The sequence below is a fragment of the Catharus ustulatus genome, unplaced genomic scaffold (assembly GCF_009819885.2).
Source record: "Catharus ustulatus isolate bCatUst1 unplaced genomic scaffold, bCatUst1.pri.v2 scaffold_92_arrow_ctg1, whole genome shotgun sequence".
NCBI classification, from domain to species: domain Eukaryota; kingdom Metazoa; phylum Chordata; class Aves; order Passeriformes; family Turdidae; genus Catharus; species Catharus ustulatus.
Window position 1 is genome coordinate 129,173 of NW_024879556.1, and position 19,293 is coordinate 148,465.

At 49.3% G+C, this 19,293-nt stretch overlaps 1 protein-coding gene across 1 annotated transcript; it reads right to left on the bottom strand.

Annotated features, from left to right (window-relative positions):
* Positions 1–1,636: 1,636 nt before the first annotated feature.
* Positions 1,637–6,364, bottom strand: LOC117011558 (TOG array regulator of axonemal microtubules protein 2-like). The gene is made up of 4 exons (XM_033086983.1): positions 6,258–6,364; positions 5,017–5,169; positions 3,181–3,367; positions 1,637–2,420 (listed from the first exon to the last, which is right to left on the bottom strand). Exons 2-4 carry the CDS (start codon positions 5,028–5,030, stop codon positions 2,184–2,186), a joined length of 438 nt encoding a protein of 145 aa, XP_032942874.1. The 5' UTR covers positions 5,031–5,169; positions 6,258–6,364; the 3' UTR covers positions 1,637–2,183.
* Between the last annotated feature and the right edge of the window lie 12,929 nt (positions 6,365–19,293).

A 19,293-nucleotide genomic window follows, 5' to 3' on the forward strand; every position in this document is an offset into this window, starting at 1 on the left:
TCCGCGGGGCATGCAAGGGACGGCCTCGTCTGTGCGGCAGGGCCTGGCTGCGCTGCTGGAGCTCAGCAGAGAGCTGATGTTGTGGGTCCTGTCTGCTGTGGCCACCTGAACCAGCAGAGATTTTTCTTTAAGTTTGTTCTCCTTTTTGTTTTACTTTATTATATAAATCTAGGATGTATTAGAATAGACAGACTCCCAGTAGCTTTTTTTTTCCTGCCCGGGGTCTGCAGGGCATCAGGGAAGAGGGGGAGAAGGGTGCTTGTGCTCAGCAAGCTGCCCAGGCGTGCTGTGTTGCAGGGAAAATGGCCAGAAGCCCCTTGGCCTTTGGTGCTTGTGCTGAAGCCTTTGTGCTGGGGGCAGAGCGGGTGGGCAGGGGTTGGAGCTGCAGGGACCCCTGCAAGACGGGTGCCTGGAGATGGCCATGACCCCTGTCCCAGCCAGGAATCGCCATCGGTGTCCTCCTGCCCGGGTGTTGCTGGCTGGATTGCTGAGGGCTCGGTGGTGCCTCTTGCTCGGGCTCCTCTGGAGCTCCTGTGGTGCTGCAGCGCTGCTGCCAGGCAGGTTGGCGGGGCTGGGAGAGACCCTGAGGGGATGGGGCACTGGGAGCCATGAAGGGATGAGGGGCTGTGGAGGCCCTGATGGGACAAGGCAGTGGGAAGGCACAAGGGGGATGTGTCAGGGAGTGGGTGCCAAGAGGTTACAAGGGGACAGGAGACTCCTGAGGGGCCGGGGCAGTGGGAAGCCCTGAGGAACTGGGTGTCAGAGGCCATAAACAGCCCCTGGGCAGCCACCTTGTTCCTGAGCTGCTCTGGTGCTTCCCCAAAGCCTCTCCCAGGTCTGTGGCAGAAGCCTCAGCAGGAGTGGGGACACTGCCCAGGTGCCCAGGCTGGGCTGGCTGGAGTCAAGGAGGGCAAGGCTCCCATGCTGGGGGACAGCACAAGGTTCACTCCTTGTCGAGTACCCAAGGCATGTCACTGGGGTTTCTTCAAATACATTGCCTGCCTTTAGGCAAGCATTTCTGATACCTTCAGAAGCCTTACACTGGTCCCTGGTAGCATTACAAAGGATAATTATCTTACTAAAGTTTCCAGTACAAATAGTTGAGTATTCTGAGTACCTCAGCCCATAGAATCATGTAGTTGTGCAATCAGGATTCCATGCTCTCCGAGTTTATGGCAAATTTGGGGAAAACCTCCAGAAGGAGCCCCCAGAAAACAAAACCCCCACGACTCCTCCCCCCACCACTGGGTTCGGGAAGAATTTCCTCAGAGGAAAAGTGGAAAAAACCTGTTTATTTAACAAACAAAACATTCCCCAACACAAGAAATAAATATAAACAGCCCCAGATGACAAAAAAACTCTTTCACTGCTCTGAGAGGATGACAAACTCAGAAATCTCTCCTGCGAGTGGTCGGCCAGTTATCAGTCCCCGGCGCTGGGGATGACTGCTGCAGATCACAAATTGCAGACTCCCGGTGTTCCTTGGTGTTTCACAGGTCCCGGTCCAGAACAGGTTCAGATGGTATACAGAAAGGGAAAGAAAGCAAGAACAACAACAAAAAAAAAAACAGTCCAGGGAAAGAGATTGGACTGCCTAACTAAACTAACTAATAAGCAAAAGCAAAAGCCAGCAAAGCTGAAGCCAGCAAGCCAAGCAAGCAAGCAAAAGCCAGCAAACCTTGCCTCCCCTAAGCACAGACGATGGGGGAGGGGAGCCAACTGAAAAGTAGACAAAACAAACCTTCACTTGAACAGAATACACAATTGGGGATACAAACACCATAACATCAGCCCAGGACAGGGCACTACAACAGACTCCCCAGGGCAGTGCTCACAACACCAAGCCTGACAGAGCTCCAGAAGCATTTGGACAACACTCTCAGGCACATGCTGTGACCCGTGGGGTGTCCTGTGCAAGGCCAGGAGCTGCATGCCATGATCCTGATGAGCCCCTTCCAACTGCCCATATTCTACAGTTCTGTGATTCTAAGAACTCAGGCTGCAGGGAGGGCAGAAATAGGGGACCAGAGGGAAGAAATGAGGTGCATTGGAGAATCCAGTCACTGAGCTGACAGAAGATGCAGGATACAGGACCCTTCCCTCCCACCATTGCCATTCTTTCTCTCATCCCTTCCCCCACCTGCACACTAGAAGATGAAGAATATCACTCAAAGAAGAAGAACCTACTTGACTCCACTGTCCAGGAGAGCAGTCATTGCTTGTGCAGGAGTCACATTCTCCACCATGATCCCCAGGGTCTGACTGGCTGCTTTCTCAAACTCTGGGCAGTTACGCAGCACCTGGAGAAGGACTTGAGCCACCTCATCCACCTCAGAGTCCATGTCCTTCTCCAAGCTTGCAAAAAACTCTCCCAGAGTGACGATGGTCGAGCAGGACACCTTTGACCACAGCTTGGTCACCTGGGGAAGTCATGAGGGGAAACATAAGAATCACCTTGAAAAGAAAACCAGTTGCCTTAGACAAAAGTCCTGGGAAATGACAACACGTCCCACTGAGTCCAGAGGAACATAAAAGCACAACAAGAGCAGAAGAGTACAAGCCCAGGAAGGCACTTACTCTGGCACCAATTTCTGGCCTCAGACCTACTTACTGAAGGCCAAAAAATAAAAATTTCACTAAAGTGATCTACTTAACACTTCTATAATGTCAGCTCCTTTGATTTTGGGCTCTTTTATTTGAAAAACAAAGAACCAAATAAAAGCAAGTGCTGCCTTCAAACCATAAAGGCACAGGTCATAAGGATAAAGAGTCACGTGCTCCTGTTCAAAAAAGCAACACCAGCAGTTGAAGCACTCAGCCAGTGCTCAGTGCTCAGCCAGGAAATAGAAAACTCTGGCTCAGGTCTACAGATGAATTTGCAGTGTTGAATTACATCTTGGCCAGAGATTAGGACTCTGGCTTGCTGTATCTGTTTCTGTATTTGCACATTTCATTAGAATGGGAGCTCACTCAAAGATGAGTGTCAGATACCTGACCAGCCAGTAAATACAACTCCATGTACACACAGATCCTACAGATAGCTGACAGACATTAGAAATATAAGGTCTAAAAACAGAAATGAAGGCAGTCCCTGAGCACACATGTGGAGATGAACAAGCACATATCTACTCTACACACCGTGCATGAAGTACAGGGCACAATTCAGAACAATGTGCTCACCTCACTGGTAACTGCCAAGCAAATGTCATGAAGTCTTGAAAGCAGGACTTCTGAATGGGACCCAGCCAGGTGTTTGATGCTGAAGAGTCCCTTCTCCTTCTTCCTGAACACCAAGTACCAAAAGGATTGATTTTTCTCTCCACCCAAGAACGAGGCAGCATCCTCTGAAATTACCAGGCTGGCAGCTCTGTCAAACAATGGGAGGTGCTTTTCAAGGAGTACTTAATGAAATCATGAACTCATTGCCACAGGAAGCTGTGTCAGAAGCATACACAAATCTAAGAGGCAAACAGAGGGGTTCCAGAGCCCTCATTTGAGGCTGTTTTAGAAGACAGCCTTTTTGAAATCTCTGGCCCAGGAAGTCCCTATGTCACTGCTTCCTAGAAGCTGGGAGACTGGCCCATGCTGCTGTTTCTTCTCACCTCCTGGTACCTGTCCCTAAGACACAATCCCATGGGGCTGTTACTGGGGCATTTTCCTTCTTTGCCATCCCCAGCAGGCAGTTCAGCAGTGAGAGTCTGCACTGGCACTCTGGAGCTGAGTTTCCACTCTACAATCTAGGCCTGTCTGTCACCCACTCCACTCCACCTCCGCATTCCCACAAAAAACCAGCAGGATGTCCCACAAGATTCCACCCCTGGGCAAGAACACTTGAAGCTCTGCCTTTTCCCCAAATCCCTACCTAAACCAATCCCCGGAACAGCAACATGTTATTGCAAAGGTGCAAACAACTCTGTCTCTCAGCACTTGCTCTGTGCAAGCCCTGAGCTACAGGAAGGTGTGTGAGGCATCAGGGCTGGCGACCACAGCCAGCGGCAGGTTCCTGAGGCTGCAGAGCTCCCACTCCCTGCCAGACAGGGCCGACCAGCGGGAATGGCTGCCCCAGGAGGGAACCCCAGGGGCCTCTCTTGTCCCAGAGCCCTGATTTCCTCCAGCCCTGAGGACAGAGGCACTCTGCAACTCCCCGAGGAAGGACCTGCAGCCGCCTCTTGACAGCACCAAGCCAAGCCTGAACAGCCCAGGCTCAATTCTGGTCAGTCCTGAACGTGGAAGTGGCATCACTAGAAAAGAGCATTCCAAGTAGCATTCTTAGATCCCTCCTTCTTATCTCACCCTACTTGGGATCATAGCACAGGCAGTCCACCCACAAAGGAGAGACAAGAGCCACTAGGGACTATCTGCTGTGCATTTCCTACAGGCAGCAAACAGCCTGGGAGCACCAGGCAGCCCCTCCTGGCTGCCATCTGCCACACACAACTGCTCTGTTTGCGGGCAGGGACACGGCAGGCACTGCTTGTTCCCTCTTGGCATTGCAGGCCTGGGATGGCGGCAGCCAGGAGCCATTGGGCACGTCTGGGAGCAGCAGAACAATGGCACCAAGCCACTGAGTGCCATGCAGAGACAAGCCTTGCTGGGAGAGCAGAAAAGCTGGCTGCAGAGCCAGACAGCAGCACAGGCAGAGGGCCCTGGTGGTGAGTGGACAACTGATCGGGGTGGTGCCCGTAGGTGCCCAGTGAGCACACCCTGGCACACTGCCCCACTGCTCATCCCTGCAGTTACAGCTGCCTCCTGCCACCAGCACTGTACTTTGCACTATCAGGATGGGCAAAAGGCAGAGCTTAGGCCTTTACCACTGCTTTATTCAGCTCAACTTTCCAATGGATCTCATAGAACCAACTGCTGCAGTACTACCAAGCTGGAGTAACTCAAAAGTAGATTTGAGCTCATTCTCAGGACAGGCTGTGGACCCAAGATCCCAGCTGTGCTGGCTGAGGCAGGAGGCACTTTGTGCTCCTTGTGCACATGTGGGAAAAAGCTGCCACGGAGCAGGCTTACCTGAGGAGTTGCATGGGACACTGCCTTCCTCATGGATCATGGGCATACTGGGCACCTTGTCCTGCTTCCTCAAGACCTTCTTCTTCAAGGCATTACCAGGGTGTTTTCTCTGCACAATGGAAGCTGTGCCGTTGACAGGTGGTAAGCAAAAGCCTGCAGAGACCAAAGAAGAGCTTGTAATTGGAGAGTGCTGGACAGGGTGACGATGGAATGAACCAGAAAACTTGCTGGAGCTGGGTAACATCTCTTTGTTATCCCAAAGCACTTCAAGTAGAACACTGGCATGGGACAAGGATCACAGAATCACAGAATCCTAGAAGAGTTTGGGTTGGAAGACCCCTTTAACCAGTATCTAGTCCAACCCATGGGAGCAGGGACATTTTCATCTAGAACAGGTTCCTCAGAGCCCCATGTAAACTGGCCTTGAACCCCTTCAAGGATGGATCAACAACAGCTTCTCTGGGCAAACCCTTCTGGTATTTCATTGCCTTCATTATAAAAAATTCTCCCTAATATCTAATCTAAATCTACCCTCTTCTAGGTTAAAATCAAAGTGCAGTGATGCTTCCCCTAAGAAACAAGGAAAACCCAGTGTTGCTTTGCTTTTCATTTCCTGTTTCAGAGGCTGGCTGGGGAAGTTCCCAAAGGAAAGTGCAGATTACCTTGGGTGATGCCCTCGGGCTGAGTGCTGCCCCCGAAGGTCCCTGCTGCCGCCCTCGGGGCAGCGCACACAGCACTGCAGCCAGAGCCCTCAGCCGGGATTCACTGGGGAACGCTGCTTGCTCCTGGGGCTACAACAGCAGCACTGCCTCGGGCTTCAGCACAGCTCTGCAGCGCCAGCTCCTCGGCAGGGAGGGGCAGGAGACAGAGCTCTGGTGTTTGCATTAGGAGTTGAATTTGGTTTGTTCCATGTTGCACCTCGATTGAAAAGCATTCTTCTGGACTCTCCTTCCCTGGAAGCTGCTCTCCAGGAGAGAGTCTGAAGCCCCAGAGGACTTTGCAAGAAAGGATTTTCTACTCTGAAAGACTTTAGAGGTGAAGGTGGGAAGCTGATATTCTGTTAGTGACTCAGTGAGGCCATGGGCAAGACACTCCATGTCTCTATTTTTCTTTGGGGAATGGAAATCAATCCTATGCAAGCTTCCACTGAGATGCCAGCAGAACAGCCACCAGTCTGATTGCAACACTGTGCAAGGGCAAGCAAGGGGTCAAAAAGGACCACAAGTGTAGCCACCACTTACTTGCTTCAGCTGCATCCCTGGGCTCAATTGTCTCTGGAGGCAGCTGCAAGGATGTATTATTTTCTCTCCTTTTCTTCATCTCTTTCTGAAAAAGCTCAACATCCTTTGGCTCTAAGTTCTTTCCAGCCAACTTGCACAATGAAGCGTGGATCTAGTTGCAATGGAAATACATGGCAGACTGTTAAGCAGAGACACACAAACCAGGCACAACACCTCATCAGGAGCACAGAGTCCATGGAGTGCCATAGTCTTTAATCCAGCTCCATATACATTCCAATAGGAGAATGTCTCCCATTCTCACCTTGGCAATTACACACAGTGAGGTGGAACACTTCAGTGCCACAACCTTACACTTCTCCAACTGCAGCCTAGGACAGGAAGCCCTGCTTGAAGCATGAAAGTCATAGCAATGCTCCAAGACAAATGAAGAGCTCCCATGACCACGGAGCAGGCAGTTCAGTTCCTACAGGCCATGGCAGGAGAATAAAAACCATGTGCAATATGCAGCAAGGACAGGTAATTAGCTGTTGCTTAAGGCTCGTGGCCAGGAATTGCAGCTGTTTCCCAATTCCTGGCTTCTGAAAGACTCAGCTCTGAAGGACTCTGAATGCCTTGGCTCTGAGGCCAGGAGAACAAAAGGAGGAGTCATGTGAAAACAAGTTGCAGAAACACTGATATTAATGAGCAGAAAATTTGAGAATGAGAGGACTGTGAGGTACAGCCAGAAAGGTAACCCTGTCCTTATCCCTTACCTTTCCAAAGCCGTTCCTCAGGTCTTTGTCACTCCTAAGATCAGGGCTGGTGGGATGATCTGTCTCCTTGGCCTGGCTCACTGGGAGGACTGCTACTGGAAGCAAAGGTTCCTGTAAATCTCTGGCAGACTTCAAGTCCCTAAAAACGTCATGCTGGGCAACAGGCAAGACAGGTTCCAGACTGCAGAGCTCTCATAAGACACTGGGATGGTGCTTGAGAGCAGCAAGGTACATATGCCTAGACCATCTCCCAGTGGATGGGCTACTGGCAGCAGACATGGCATTGCACTGCTGGCCAGCAGACTGGAACCTGCTGCATGATGAAGGCCTCAGCCCTCGATGCTGGAGAGCCTCTGTGTTTGACAGAGAAGGGCAGAGATGGAGACTGCTCTTGACAGAGATTCTTATCTGCCCGTATGCTGATTTTAGTCAACATCTTCTTTCCAGTTCCTAAAAGAAGTCCTGTGCTCTAATACCTGTATGCATTTAGTTCAACATTTTCTTCTCTTTGTTGGAATATCTTAGAGGACATTGAAAGACAAGCTTAGGATTGCAGGAGTGTGTTATCCAAATGTAAATTATGTTCTTGACACTAGATAATTCATTTTCCCCAAGGATTTTCATTCTAAACTGTATGAGCTGGGGCCACTTTTGGGCCAGACTGAGGAAACGTGGATTTTCTTAATGCAAGTAGAACAATGTAACTCATTTGGAAATACTCCCCAACACAGCTATTAAAGCATTCTACACAGCACCTTTTAACCTTTAAGAGCTTAAAATCAAGTGTCAGCAAAGCAGAAAAAAACCCCAATGTTGTAAATCAATATTTCTTGTCCTTGCAGAATGGCTAGTTTAATAAGAGAGTTAGATACGGGCTTTGAGGAAGGAGGGCAATTCTGGATGAGAGATGAGCACTTGGAAAATAAGGGAATCTGGGAAGTTGGCAGGGAAACTACTGACCCCAGGGTAACCTGCTTGGGACCACTGCAGTCAGTCAGGTCTGCAAAATGGACACACAAAATTTAACAGAGGCTGCGATTCAAACCTAAGGCATCTCAAGCTCCGTATTCCATGGGACACACTTCCTGGAAACTTCTAAATAGCTGCACAGGGAAACCTGCTCCTGCCAGCAGCCCCTTGAGGCAGGCCAGGGGCACACCCTGCCCCACTTGCACAGAGCTCCCAGGGGAACAGCCTGGCCTCTGGGCTGCCCTGGGACAGCAGGGAGCCCAGAGCCCTGTGCTTTCAGCAATGGCTCAGCTGCACATGCAGCCTCCTGCTCCTCTCCCTGCCCCACAGCTCAGCAGCCCTACAGCCCCACGGGGCACTGGCAGCAGCACAGCTCATGGCAGGGGGCACCTGCAGGGCACAACTGTTCCCTGCCAATGTGCACAGGCTCTCCAGGCTGGCACAAGACCCTTCCTCCTGCCAGAGAGCGGCCCAGCTCCCACCTTAGCTGTGTGTGAGGCTGAGCCCTGCTGGGCCTTCCCCTTGTCCTCCTCCCTGGCAGTGACCCTGGGGCAGCGCTGCTCAGCTGCCTCTGCCGGGGCTCCTGGGCAAGGCCCCTGAGCCGGCCGGGAGCCCAGAGCTCCATTCCCAAGGCCGGGGTTCCGCACACACGTCTCCATGGCCAGCAGGGCCGGGAGTTTCCTGGGGAACAGAGGCATCCCAGGCGCTATCACACACCAAGAGCTCTTTCCCTTCATCCTCTGGGTTTGTGCTGTCGACCCAGAAGAAGCTGTAGGTCAGGTGCAAGAGAAGTGAGTTAATTGAACTCACACCTTTACAACCAACCCATCTAATGGGTGGGGAACTCAAAGCATATTTCAGTTCATGGAAAGATTGGTTGTTTTTTAATTTTCATGAAAATGGCATCAGTTGGATTTCTTGGAACAATATGGAGCTGGCAAGCCTGGAGAGAAGGGTTCTACCTCTTTATGTTTCCTGTTCCCTCCCCACTACTACAGGATCCTTTCCTTCCAAACAGTTGGAAACTCACACTGCTCTCTAGAATTTGACACTGTCTAGCAAGTAATTGTTTTCAGAAGTCGTTTTTAAGGCCATTGTTTCTGTAACTCCCACTCAGTTCTAGGTTGAGTATTGCATTATTGGGATTTTTTTATTTCTCTTTACAACAGAAGAAGTGCTGGGACACAAACAATGACACCATACATTAGACACAAAAGAAGCTTTGCTTTCCCCATTAGATGTCCCCAGTAATCTCCAAGCATGTAATTGGAGGGAATAAAGTGGTCATCCAAAAGATTCACTTTTGCTCTGCTTCACTGTTTGAAGGGTTTATTCCCTGCCTTCTTTCCTGCAGAGGCATCCAAGCCCAATACAAAGATGACCTGCCTCAAAACATTTCTGATCATGGCTCACACTGACCAATTAAATTTTTTCTTCATGGAAATAGCAGAGTGCAGGTCATTGTGACATACTCTTCCACAGAGCTGTTACAAGTAAGAGAACTAATTCTGTACATGGCTTCACAGAGGATAAAAATCATAAGGCAGCCAAGTAGTAAGAGTGGAACAATTGTCTCAAATAAGGATTATATTTCCCTGTAGAAACGCCAGGACAATTACAAAGCTGCAACAGCTAAGGTTTAATGATATAACTCATTTCTAGTCCAGCATGAGTCCTGCAAAAATGTCACAGTACTTACTGAGCAATACTTCTCCCTAGCTACACAAAGCATTCCACCTGCATATCAGCAATTAAGGAGTCATTCCAAAGAGGCTGTACCCAGAGGTTGGCAGAAATAACCCTGAGCAAAAGGACTAGGTGATCTGATCCCTTTCTTTGCATCAGCAAATGTATTTCTTCAAGTCTCATCTCTCCTATCACTACATTCCCAGAGAATGAAAAGGAACACTAGCAGACTTTCACTGAGGCTTTCAACTCGAAGGCATTGGCTGACACTGATGCACCAGAGACGGCATTTTCTCTGGCACAATTCCACCTGTCAGGGATCAGGCAAGGCAGGGACAGGGGCACAAGGCAGAAGGCATCTCCTGCCCCAGCCTCAGCCTGTAACACTGACACAGACAGAGACAGTCGGGCAAGAGATTTGTCATCGTCACCGTGCCATAGGTGGCTTTGGGCTTGGGCTGTCAGAGGATGACAAACTCAGACCCTGCATAGGCTGCATCCATTTGGAAGTCTCCTCCTTCAATGGAAAATTCAAAAGGACTTTCTGTCACAGGAGGTTTCCCTGTTTCTCCCAGTGCAAAACCAGGCAATGTCCATGAGTCATGTTCAGATCTCCAAGGGTTCAGCTCAGAAACTGCCCCAAGGAAAAACTTTCTCCTTCAAGGGCAGGAGGACAAAGTGGGAACATTTCTCATTTCATGTAAAATTATTTCTTTTTCTCTACTAATTGTAAGACTAGAAAGGCTGCAGGGAGATAAAAGGCATGGGCAGGATGGAGAAGAATGTTTCCTTTTCCTGTGCTGCATTTCCAGGGCCCCAAGGTCTCACTCCAGCTCCTGCCTCCAGACACTTCACACTGAAGGAATTTTCACTGCACCACTGGAGCACACTCCCAGTGACTGGGCTGTGGGAGAGTCCACTGAGCCCATCAAGGAGTTGAAACAAATTTAAAGAAATTTTAGAAAGAATGGTTATTAACCAAGCTTTCAAAATGTCACCTCTGAGTCAAAATTCCAATGGTCATTTTAGGACAGACATGCCATGTACCTACCTGCATGTTCAGGCATCTTCTCTTTGCTTCTGCTGCTGGATCTCGGCCTTGAGAAAATGTAGGACAAAAGAACATATGGCAAAGAAGAAAGAGAAAGGAGGGAAGAGGTGCAGCATGAAAGGAGGCAAACCATCCTCACTCGGTCACTCTGATGAAGGAGGAAATGCAACACATCAACCCAACAAGATGCAAAGCTGATTCATTCTCCTTAAGCTTTCAGTTGCTGCAGACAGACAGAGCTGGCCAAGCTTCAGCTGAAACACAGCACTCATTCTTCAACTTGCATCCTAACTCCTCAATTCTGCTGTCTCTCCTTTTGGAGCCAAGTTGCTCCTACAGCCTCCCTGAAGCAGCAAGAGCTGCTAAGCTGAGACACGAGTCTCTGTGGAGGGCAGCTACTTTGGTACTGCTGCTGAAGCTTGACTTTGGCTGCTCGTGCCTTACACTGGGGCCAGCCTCGTGCTCCAGGTGGTGAGAGCACTGCTGTGTCCTGAGAAGGATATTCCACCTCCTTGTCTTTTCAAGAAGAAAAGGCTTTTTCCAACTGACCTATTAAGCAAAGTGTAGTGTTTTAATGAAGGACTGCTTTTCAGGTGGTGGTGGGAGGTGACTTAATGTCAGAGCCAATGCTGGAGCCAATGAACTGACTGGTTTGGAAGGGTCATTGACCTGGCTAAATTTCGGGGTTGATATCTGGTTGGACCACTTGAAGGAGATAAGCACAGCCCTGTGGAATTGCACATTTAAAAATGAAAGAAGACCCGGAAAGCTTCTTGGCTTCTGGCCCCTGCGGAGGAAACTGGCCAGGCCCCACACGGCTGCGTGGCCGGGTCGGTGCTCGGCGCAGGTGAGATTTCTTCTGCTGTGGGTCCAGGCCACCCGGACTGTCCAGGCCTCCAGCACTGCCCAGGCTTCCAGCACTGCCCAGGACTCCAGCACTGCCCAGGCCACTGGCACTGCCCAGGCTTCCAGCACTGCCCAGGACTCCAGCACTGCCCAGGCTCCTGCACTGCCCAGGCCACCGGGACTGTCCAGGCCCTGCGGGTGACCGGAGCAGCCAGCACTGCTCAGCCAGAGTTGGCGTGGCCGGGACTGTCTCTGCACGGCTCGCAAATGAACTCAGTTTGCTCTGGAACAGAGCTGGAAGTGGCCCCACAGCCGGTGCTGGGCACGGCCCCGAGGCCAGGAGCAGCCAGGGCTGGCAGTGGCCGCCGCCATCCTGGAGCGGGAGCGGTAACGGGGCTGGGACTGCGCTATTGTGGCTGCCTCAGCAGGGCTCACAATGAACTTGGCTCGTTTAGTTCTTTTAGCGGCCATGCAGATCACAGAAGGACACAAACGGCAGCAGCAGCTTGTCTTGTTTTTCGGTGCCCCGTGGGAAGGAAAGGCGCAGGGGAGGTGCCGGCATCCAGCGCTGCTTTGCGCAGGGCCGGAGGGAACAGCGTGAGCAGCAGCGAGAGGCACGGCGAGCGGTCTCTGCCATGCAGAGCCGGCATGGGATCAACCTGTCAGCCCTGCAGGACTATAAAACGGTTTCAAGTGAAAAGGCTGGAGAGCAAACAAACCTCTGAACACCCACTGTCTCCGGAATCAGAAAAAGGAAAGGTGAGGACACTTAGAGACAACAACATGGACACTGAAGTCAATGAAGAGGGAGTAGAATTCTAGATGGAGGGGATTAGAGAAGATGCCTCAGTCTGAGGCTGAAATCCTCTTGCAAGGCTATAGAGAAGACATAATTGATACATCAAACCCTTTTTTTCCCTGTAATTCATGAAAATATATTGGGGGGATGCAGTGTTCTGAGCCCAGCCACGAACAGAGGCAGCAGTGCTGAAGGAGCAGATGTTGAAGTAAATTTGATTCAATGAGAAATTTGAACAGAGAGAAAGATGAGAAACCTTGCCCCAGTGATAGCAGTAGAAAATCTCTGTTCCCACAGATGGATTCGGAGAACTTTTGTTTTATACTGGAACAGCTTATCCTTAAAACAGCAACCCAATAAGTTGACAGGGCCCATGAAAGCAGCTGTGGCATAGCTGTGAGCTATGGGAGTAACTTTTCACACTGCAAGCACATTTTTCTTTCCCAGGCGGATGATTCACTGTGACATTAGAGCCACGACAGAACTGTTTCTTGTGGAGAAGTATCCATAGCATTGCAAGAGAAACTCCTCTCCCTGAGTGAATTGGAGAAAGACTGCTTTAGAGATGATAAACTGACTGATTTATCTCTGTACATTGTCAGTGGCAAAGAAAAGAAGGTGAGGGGAGAAGAAGTGTTCTGGAGGTTTATTCTGATTATTCTTATCCTTTTTCTGTTAATAGAGTTTTTCTTTGCACACTTTAAATTTTGTGCCTGTTTTGCCCTCCTTCTCCTAATTGCTTATCTGGCAAAAGAAACATCGGTAAATATATTCCAGTGGCTGTGCTGGCATTTAGCCAGCACTAGATCCACTACACAAGGATATTCAGATTGCACTTTAAAAGCCCCACCTAAGCTTTTTAATTGGAATGAAACTTCTGTGACTCCTTCTATATTGCTATCACTCAGATAAGCTTGATGGCTGTATTTTCTCACACATATCCAAACCAATATCTTTCCATCAGGTAGAGTCTATAAACTCTTCTCTAGCAGTTCGCCTTCTTTGATTTTAAGCCCAGACCTAAATATAAAACATTGATTGGATTATACATCTATACCCCAAAACTTATCTGGGATCTCATTTCACAGTGGAGGCCAAGCCTCTGAGAAGTTATGCCTCACATTGACTTTGGGCTTTCTTTCCTTCCAAACAGTTGGCAACCCACAGTGCTCTCCAGGATTTGACAATTACACTCAGCAAGTAATTGCTTTCCAAAGCTAGTTTTCATGGCTAGTTTTCTTTCTGTAGCTCCCACTAAGTTCTGGGTTGGGTTTAGTTGCTTGTTTATACTTGAGATACTACAAAATTAAGTGCTGCACGTAAACAACGACACCCATGGTCAAATTAAAAGAAGCAGCAGCAGAATTTGCACACACCTCTCCAGTAGTCAATATTTGTCCAAACATATTCTTGTGGGTGCTGAAGGTGACAGCCAAGGATGACAAGTATTCAATGACCTTCAGGATCCAGACTTATTCAATACAGGTTCCAAATGACATCACAAACATTACAGAGGGAATCAAAAGCCAAGCCCAGCAGAGGATACATCTTGAGATACTTCTAAGCCTGACCTCCTCTTCTCCACTGCCACCTCTGCTCTTGGGACATAGAGTGTGGGGTTTGACATTGAGCTGGATCATCATACATGGGCAAAATGGTGAATACACAAAGGTTGGCCTAAATACATGGGAGAGCTGACAGTGCAAAAGAACCTCAGAAGAGGGGAAGAGTGAGCAGAACAGCCCAGTGGAGCAGCAGACACCTTGGCTTACCTCATCTCCTGGGACTCTTGGACATCCAGCTGCAGAGAGCTGCTCAGAAACCCTGCAGCACTGCCAACACGGGGAGTTACTGCCTTGTGCATGGGCGGGGATCAAAGGCGGTCCCAGTGACCCCTTCTTCATATCCCCACCACTGGGATACAGTAAGGAAACCTGGAAAAATTAGAACACAGTGCACAGAGATAGCATCCATCCTTGCCCCCATTCATGGCTCAAGGCATTTAGCCATGCTTTTAACTGGCACCCATCAGGAAAAGACAAGTCATTTGAAACAGATGGAGCAGCCACACTCACCCTGCTGTGGAAAGTAAACCCACAGTTTTGGGAAATTGACTGTGGGGGACGTGCTCGTGTGCCCCACAGAATCAAACTCTCATCTCCAGAACCTCCAGAAGTGCTGGATTGGGCCTGGCTGCCAGCCAGCCAGTGACTCTGGAGACCACCTCGGTTCATTTAGTCCCTAGAGGCGTATGGGGACCTTGTGGCAATAATGCATACTTTGTTAATTGGACGTTCTTCGACCATTAAACTAGGGCTTTTTGTGTCACCTGGTGTCATCAACTCCAACTTTGAGTGTCACATACAGATTATGCTCTGGATGCCCGTGCCACCTTGCTTTATACCCACTGGGCAGCATCTGGCACAGTTTGTTCCATTTTTCAGCACAACCCAGGGCAGAGAAGTTAAGCGTGGCACTGCTGGTTTCAACAGTACTGGCCAACTTCACATTTTTTGGGCAAGTACTATCACAGCAGTTCAGCCAATCACAGTATGCACTAAAAATGGCAAGGAATTCACAGGACTTGCTGATACTGGGGCTGGCCATTTCATTCTCAAAAGCAGTGACTGGCCCAGTGACTGGCCCATGGTTGACCCGACCCTGCCTCCACTCTGATTGGGGTAGGAGGGCTGCATCACACCATTCATTGCTCTGCTCCCGTGTACATTATGGAGACGGGATGGATGCCCTGGGACAGTTTGGAACCACTGTGAGCACAGACCTTGATTCACATCACACTCTTTTGCATAGGGGCCACTGAACTGCTGTTCTGGATACAAATACTGAACATATGTAAGCTCATATGGAGAACAGATGACCCTGCTGTGTCTCTCAATGCCCCTGAAACGGCTTCAGAACCTACAGCAACTCAGAGATGAACAGCGATCTCCTGGGCACATACAGCCATCCTCTAGCCCTTGGAACACTCCTGTATTCTGCATGCCCAAGAAAAGTGGCAAATGGAGACTCTTTCAGGACTTGCAGGTGGCAAATGCAGTCATGGAGCCAATGGGTGCTTTACAACCTGTACTTCCCTCTCCAGAAATGATTCCTCTCAACTGGCCCCTCACAATCATAGATTTAAAAGCCTGCTTTTTCACATTCCCTTGCACCCTGATGATGCACCTCGCTTTGCCTTTTAAGTGCCCACCGTAAACCATGCAGTGTAACTTTCTTTTTGGTCCCTGATGGTATTTACCAGGACCACAGAGTGCTAATCATTTAGCTATCTCTCAGAAAGCTCACATTTAGCCAGCAGAGAAAGACCGGAGGCCTTACTTGACGAGTTCCACAAGAACCTTTATTGCATGCGAAGGGATTCAGGTAGGATTCTCTCCGAACAAAGGGCAGACAGTCTTATTTATAAGTTCAGGGGAGATACAAAGTACAGCCAATAAAAGTTTATACAAAAAACAGCATCCAATCTAAGAGAGAAGTTCTAAAGATGAACTGACCAATTACATAGACTAATTTCTAATCAATTATCTTCCGAACTGTTAGGAGAGTGACCAAATTCTTCAGGAATTTGGCTCAACCTTGGTATCTAGGATACCTTATCTATTATAGCAAGTTCCAGGGGCCAGGGGAAGATGGCTTTGGAGGAATTGTATCATCCACAGATAGTTGTTGTGTTAGCTGCAGGGTCCCCATCACACATTTATGGGTTGTTATTTTAATTAGGTGGGGAGTTTAAGTATACTATTTTTAAAAATCTTATGTCTAACTTTTGCTATTAGAAGAAAAGAAAAAACTTATATACATACAGAAAAGCTATTTTAATATTATACATATAGCATATATCCTAATAGTCGCAAAAAGTCAACAATATGTCATTCACTTATAACAGGCGTGTTCCTTTTATCCTTGCCCTCACTGTCCTTTTGTCACACACAGATACATACAGGGACAGTTCTTGGTTCATTTCTGGTTTGATTGAATGATTATGTTTGGTTTTCTTTTAGTTTTGTTTCCTTGCTGTTCCTGAAGTCCCCAGTCAGGAGCAGAGTGATTCTCACCAAGGAACTTTGTTGTGCTGTCGCTCAATATGAAATCTGTTTTTTGCTGATTCCTTGCTGGGGCTTTTTTAAGCGCTCTCAACCGCAGGTTGATAACAGGGTGAAGGAGCCCTGGCCCAGGCTCTGGCCCTGGGGGACACAGGGACGCTGTTGGGGGGTCCCTGTCCCCCTGTGCCACCCCCATGGCCCCAGCCCCTGTCCCCATGTCAGGCTCTGGGGTCGATCTAATGGAAAATCCTCTGGGGGAGGCTGTGGCACCAGAGGCAGGGGGACCCAGGGGAACAGGGGACCCTGCTGTGCACAAGCAGCGTTGGACTTGTCTGGGGGAGCTGTGAGGGGGGCTGGGCAGAGTGACCTCCCCTGGGGACACAGACAGCCCCAGTGATGTCACAGAGCCACTTGTGATGTCACAAAACATCTGTGATGTCACAAAACATCTGTGATGTCACACAGCCTCTGCGATATCACACATCCTGCTCTGATGTCACACAGCCCCTGTGATATCACACAGCCAGCTGTGATGTCACACAGCCCCTGTGATGCCACTGCCCAGTCTGGGATGTCATGCAGCATCCTTGTGATGTCACAGAGCCATCTCTGGGATGTCACCCTATGATGTCACAGTGTGTTCTGCTGATGTCACAGCCTGCTCTAAGATGTTACACAGTTTACAGTTGATGTTACACATCAACTCTCTGTGATGGCAGAGTCTCCTCTAGGGCCTTACACCCTACTTTATGATGTCACAGCCAGCTCTGTAATGTCACAACCCCCTAAGCAATGTCATGCAATGCTCTCTGTGATGTCACACTGAGCCATAGCATTCGTACTCTTCTGTTACAGCTTAGAGAATCGCATGTTTAGGGAATAAGTTATGGGTTATCTTGAAAAACTTAGAAGCTACAGATTAGCAATGTAACCCTTAAAAAGAGATATCCTAGTAGAAGGAGTCAAAGTTGACAAAGTCTGGTTATATAACATGCAGAACCATTTAAGCGAAACTGATCTACATTAGAAAATACTTAGAGTTAGCAAAAAAAACCCCATCAACCATAAATTTTGACAGTGAAGTCAATAAAGACCAGAATGAAGGGATTAACAGGTCAGGTAGTCATAGTAACAGGACAGAGGTAAAGAGTGAGGTAGACAATCCTTACTTCATCCTTTGAAGTCCTTTGATTCAATTTGAAGCCAACCAACCCAAAACCTAGGGAATACTGCGCAACCATAATGAGTAGGCAACTAATTTTAATACTGAGCGGGGAAAGGGCAGTGACAGGTTGTCACGGTCTGCACAACCTGAGCAGGGGTTGTGATGGTTCGTTTGACCACAGGGTGCAAAGGACAACAGCAAGAGACTAAGGGTTTGTTCAGCAGCAAGCAGCAAAGCAATTTATTGAGGGCCAACAATTCAGTTTTGTGGTAATGGTGAGAAGGAGAGAGATAAAAAGGTGATGAAGTAGGGAGGGAGAGAAGGGACACAGAGAGAGAGGGAGACACAGAGAAAGAGAAAGAGAGAGAGGGACAAAAAGAATAGAGAGAGAGACAGAGGGACAGAGAGAGAGACAGAGAGAAAGAGAGAGAATAGGGGGAATAGCTACCAACAGATGGAACGTCCTTGGATCATCCAGCGACGTCTTCCATCTGTGGGGAGAAAGAAGTCACGAAGGTCTCTCTGGAGAGTACAGTAATTTAACGACTATAAGGCGCACCCTTTTGACTAAAAATTTCCCTTGAACCCGGAAGTGCACCTCATAGTCCAGTGCGCCTTATCTGATGGACAAAATTGCGAAATTTGCCAAACCGGAAGTGAGAGCTGTGAGCCGTGGGGGGAGCCGGAAGTGCCGCGGCAGCCAGCTGGGGGCGGGCCTGGAGGCCTGCGGTACTGCCCCTGCCGGGTGGAGGCGGGCCAGGGGGCCCGCGGCACCACCCCTTCCCGGGTCCAGGCAGTCCCAGGAGCCCATGGCTGCCGGGTGAATGCCGCCCAGGGGGCCCACAGCATCCCCCTTCCCGGGTCCAGGCTGCAGGGTTGTGGCGGGGACTTGGCTCGCAACCGTGCGGGGTGAGCTGGGGGCAGAGCCTCGCTGCAAAAAAAAGTGCGCCTTATAATCCGGTGCGCCTTATCTGATCTACAAAGTTGCGAATTTTGCCGACTCCGGGGGGGTGCGCCTTATAGTCCGGTGTGCCTTATGGTCATGAAATTACTGTAATAATATTATAGTCCGTTTCAAGGGGAGTGGCCGCTGGCCAAAAGGTAGGGAGATTTATGGACTATTGTGTGTGAGGCCTGTTGCTCAGGTGCAGAAAGTACGGTTCCTTCAGCCCGTACCTGCCCAAATGCAGTGCAGCGTGACAGTACAGCGCACACCCAACACAGTCCCTTGGCAAGCATCCACCTTAGCCAGGCCCAGCAGCTCCTGCCCAAAGAGAGAGGTGGGGTCCAGGGGTCTCAAGGCTCTCAGGTTCTCAGAGTCTCAGTCTCTAACAATGATTGTGAGGCAGATCAGGCAATCTTCGGACCGACACTTACACAGGTAATAAATATCTACAGGCGTTTTAGAATATGCATGATTTTTATGAATAAATAAAGGACCCAAAGTTGTAGAGGGGCGTGCACGCCTTTGGGAGAGATCCCGCGTGTTTGTCCAGCGATGAAATAAACATATCCTTTTGACTAAATCGGCTGAAAGGTATTTTCCTTGCCTTTTGTGGTTCAATACTGTCACTCTGTATTGTCACAGCACACACTTTGACCTCACAGCCACTCTAGGATGTCATACAGCCATGCCATGGTGTCACGGTCTGCTCTGTGATGTCACACAGTCCCCTCTATGATGCCACAGTCGTTCAATGACCT

Excerpts from the sequence above, each read along its gene's own strand:
- LOC117011558 (XM_033086983.1), bottom strand. Across the intron at positions 2,421-3,180 it reads GCTTGGCAGTTACCAGTGAG|GTGACCAAGCTGTGGTCAAA; the intron begins GTGAGCACATTG and ends TGACTTCCCCAG.